The 3,615-nt window shown below is 48.4% G+C and overlaps 1 protein-coding gene across 1 annotated transcript; it reads left to right on the forward strand.

The window, feature by feature from the left end:
• Positions 1-557: 557 nt before the first annotated feature.
• LOC306915768 (uncharacterized protein) lies at positions 558-1,544 on the forward strand (the record flags this gene model as incomplete). The annotated part of the gene is made up of 2 exons (XM_079493376.1): positions 558-640; positions 906-1,544. The coding sequence occupies exon 2, from the start codon at positions 1,062-1,064 to the stop codon at positions 1,542-1,544; it is 483 nt and encodes a 160-aa protein (XP_079349502.1). The 5' UTR covers positions 558-640; positions 906-1,061.
• Positions 1,545-3,615: the final 2,071 nt, after the last annotated feature.

Below are 3,615 nucleotides of genomic sequence, written 5' to 3' on the forward strand. Positions count from 1 at the left end.
TGTTTGAACCAGCGCATTCTGTGTGTTGTTGTTTGAACAGGTCTCTCTGTACCTGTGGATACGTCTTTAGTGCAGCTTCAGCAGACAACAAGCCCACAGCATCATGATAATACAGAGAGGGTATACAAATGAACCATGTGTACTCTCTTGGAGTTGAATTAACACATCAAATGTTACTGTGTACACCCTTAGGGCACAGCCAAGAGAGCATCAGTCCTCTTTGATTGCTCCTACTCATACTGGATAATGAATCAATATTTCAGAATGAGGCGATGGAACGGTTAATTTCGCCCCAGCGTTCCATGCAAGACGTCATTGTGCCCATGCGACCAATCCCATTCACGCACCCCCACCAATAGCTTCTCCCTGGCCTCTCCTTCACTCTCTCTCTCTCCCTCTCTCCCTCTCTCTCTCGCTCTCTCTCTCTCTCTCCCACCCACTCTCTCTCTCCCTCTCTCTCTCTCTCGGTGTCTTTATACTCCGCTGACATGAGAAGCACGGCGCGCACACGCACCCCTCTGCTGCTGCAAGAAGCCAGAAAACACAGAGTTCTGAAAACACACTCACTAAAACACACACACTCACACACAGTGACAGACGGACACGAACAACACGCATAGTACGACTCAAATAAGGCAGGGTGAGTGTGTCCTCTTTGCATATGAAACATGAACATTCATATTTTTTGTTTTGGTTTCTATCTTCTCCATACAAGCATGCCATAATTTATTGTTGTTTTCTCTGTCTGTATGTCTTGTCTCTGTCTCTCTCTCACTCGTATTACCTCTACCATCTTAACTCAACCTTTCATAGCCTTGCTATCTTTTCAGCTTACCTCCCTCTCTGGGCATTCAACTGCAATCTCTCTATCTTTATCTTTCTTTCTTGATTCTTCAACCCCACAGGCAAATGCTGGTTACCGCTGACAGCAACAACAGCAACAACACAAACCTCGCCGCTGCTGTCGGCATCAGTACCAGACAGCACCTGACGCCCGAGAGTGGGACCGCCTTCCACAGCCGGTCTTCGTCCCCTCTTTACCCCGGGGTGGCAACTCTGAGATGGGCTGCTCCTCACCCCGCCAACCCTCGGGCCCTTCGATGCTCCACCCGGAACTGGACAGCAGTGGCGGCATTTTACCACAAGACTCTGAGAACCAGGGTTTGAATGGATACGAAGAAGAGGGAGGAGCCACCGAAGGAGAGGGTGGTGAGGGAGGAGGCGGCAACGAAAGAGACCCTGCTAAGCCGACGGATGCTCACCCCACACTGGAGCGTCTGGCCCAGGCCACGGGTGGCACGGAGAAGTCTTGGTACCGATGCGTGTTCCCATTTGGCGTCATCTCGCTGGTGATTGGCATGGCGGGCACTGGTGTGTCCTTCACCTTCAACACGCTGCCCCAAACCAAGGTGGTCTCTGTGGCGCTGCTATGCGTTGGCCTGGTGCTGCTGCTGATGGCTGCCGTGTGCTGGCGAGCCCACCGGGCAAAGAAAAGGAAGAAGAAAGAGGGGGCTTTCTTCTGCTCGGAGCAGGGCACCTTGTGATGGAGCGGGACAGAGATGGGGGGGGGGGGGGGGGGGGGGGGGGGGGTCGGACGGACATGGAGGAGGTCCTCGGTTCAGTACAGGGTACGGTATGATTGAGGACAGTTGATGAGTAGGCCTAAAAGCACGACTCGAGGGAGACCTGTTACAGGAAGGATGAGCGGTGAGGGTAATTGGATGGATGTGCGCAAATTCGGGAGCGCTTTTCATTATCTCCATACAGGGGCTGTTCAGTGACTGGTGGGGGGTGGGGGGTTGGGGACCAGAGACAGTCTAGAATAGATCACATACCCAAGGCGGGTGACACAGTATGGGTAAGATGTATGTTACCCAAAGTTTTGGGGAAAAGCGTATACTGTCGGCTAATCATTTCATCACACACATGATTGTATAGCCTAATACGTGTGCATGTTCCGCAGGAACAATTACGGCATAACGTCTGAAAAAACATGTTTCCCAGGTCAAGCCTGCAATAGACAATATGGCTGAGTTTTCACACATACTGGATGACTCCCATTCCCGGAGTCACGGAGCTCAGAACAGATTGCCCCCATGTTCACACCAGGTGTTTACTGAAGGTGTCTGTATGGGTGAGATTCATGGCTGGATTGCCCTCTCTCAGCAGACTCCCGCACATGTGCACAACTGTCGAAAGGAAACTGGACGATCCCCACTGTGTGTGTGTGTGTGTGTGTGTGTGTGTGTGCGTGCGTGCGTGCGTGCGTGCGTGCGTGCGTGCGTGCGTGCGTGCGTGCGTGCGTGCGTGCGTTTTTTATGTAAGCTGTAGGAGAGGTAATTTAGTTAGACATGTTCTTGTCTCCCTCAAACACCACAGCTAAAGTGCCCTTGAGCAGTATAACCCAACCCCCAACTGAGCCAGCAGTGGTGCTTTACTGCTTAGTGGTCGACAGCCAAAGACTGTGTGGTTGGGCATGCTGCAGGTCAGAATATTCATAATTGTACAAACATTAAGCAGGAAAATTGTGAAAAGGAACCAACCCAATGGGTAAAAGAAATAGATATACCTCTAAGTAGTCTCACTTAGTACAATTAACACAGCCATCACCTCCTACAGTATACAGGTCAATAGAGGTTATGCGTGTGACATCATCATCATACCCGGACGTTATTCGGGAACGCCTACTGAGTGGCAAAAAACTACTTTCTAACGCATAATACATCCAATCATAAAAGTTCTATCTGATTGTATTAAACAACGTTAAACTCACTTTTTAACGATTTGCCACTTGATTTGCCACTCACTTTATGCGTATGTGCAAATTGCGCATACTCAACGTTCTCTCCCCAAATGTATTCAGCATGTTGAAGTTAGTCATGCCTGACATGGGGAGATCGATCGATCAATAAAACAAGGCTGTGAAAGCCATAGCTGAGCTGATCCACATAATTGTCCACAGAGTCAATACCCAGGGGGAACCGTTTCCATGGGGGAAGGGTTCCCTCGCTCTCTGATTCAGTAATCAGTATGTATGAATGGACTGAGTACTACATACTATACTGTAGTCGTTGCTTGATACACTTTGGATGAATGCTTCTCAGCTGAGGATACACGGCTGCCTGCGGCCACTGGAAGTGAGAAATAACTTAGAATTGTATCCTTTGGAATATGTTTGGACACAGCTATTCTTCTCTCAGTTTTTCAGTCTCAGTTTGGTTTACGCTTTTCATTCAAAAGAAATTAACATTCGTGTGTTTACAATACATCTTTTGGGCTGGATTTACTATATATGGCGGTGTTACCATGCATATTTGTGACAGAAGCTTTGGTCTAAAGAAGGACTCAGATGTAGCAAAGTTGTGTTTCAAATGATGATCTTTTGATAGATATATTTTTGAGAATGTATAAATACATTTCAGTCATTACCAGGCGTGTATACAGTAGCTTTGTACACATGTGGTGTGCACATGTCCTTGTACACTGTAGGCATGTATATAGAGAATGTTGAATGTGTGTGTGTGTGTGTGTGTGTGTGTGTGTGTGTGTGTGTGTGTGTGTGTGTGTGTGTGTGTGTGTGTGTGTGTGTGTGTACATTTGTGAGAGCCACACACA

Source organism: Electrona antarctica (assembly GCF_951216825.1).
Source record: "Electrona antarctica genome assembly, chromosome: 22".
Classification (NCBI taxonomy): Eukaryota; Metazoa; Chordata; class Actinopteri; order Myctophiformes; family Myctophidae; genus Electrona; species Electrona antarctica.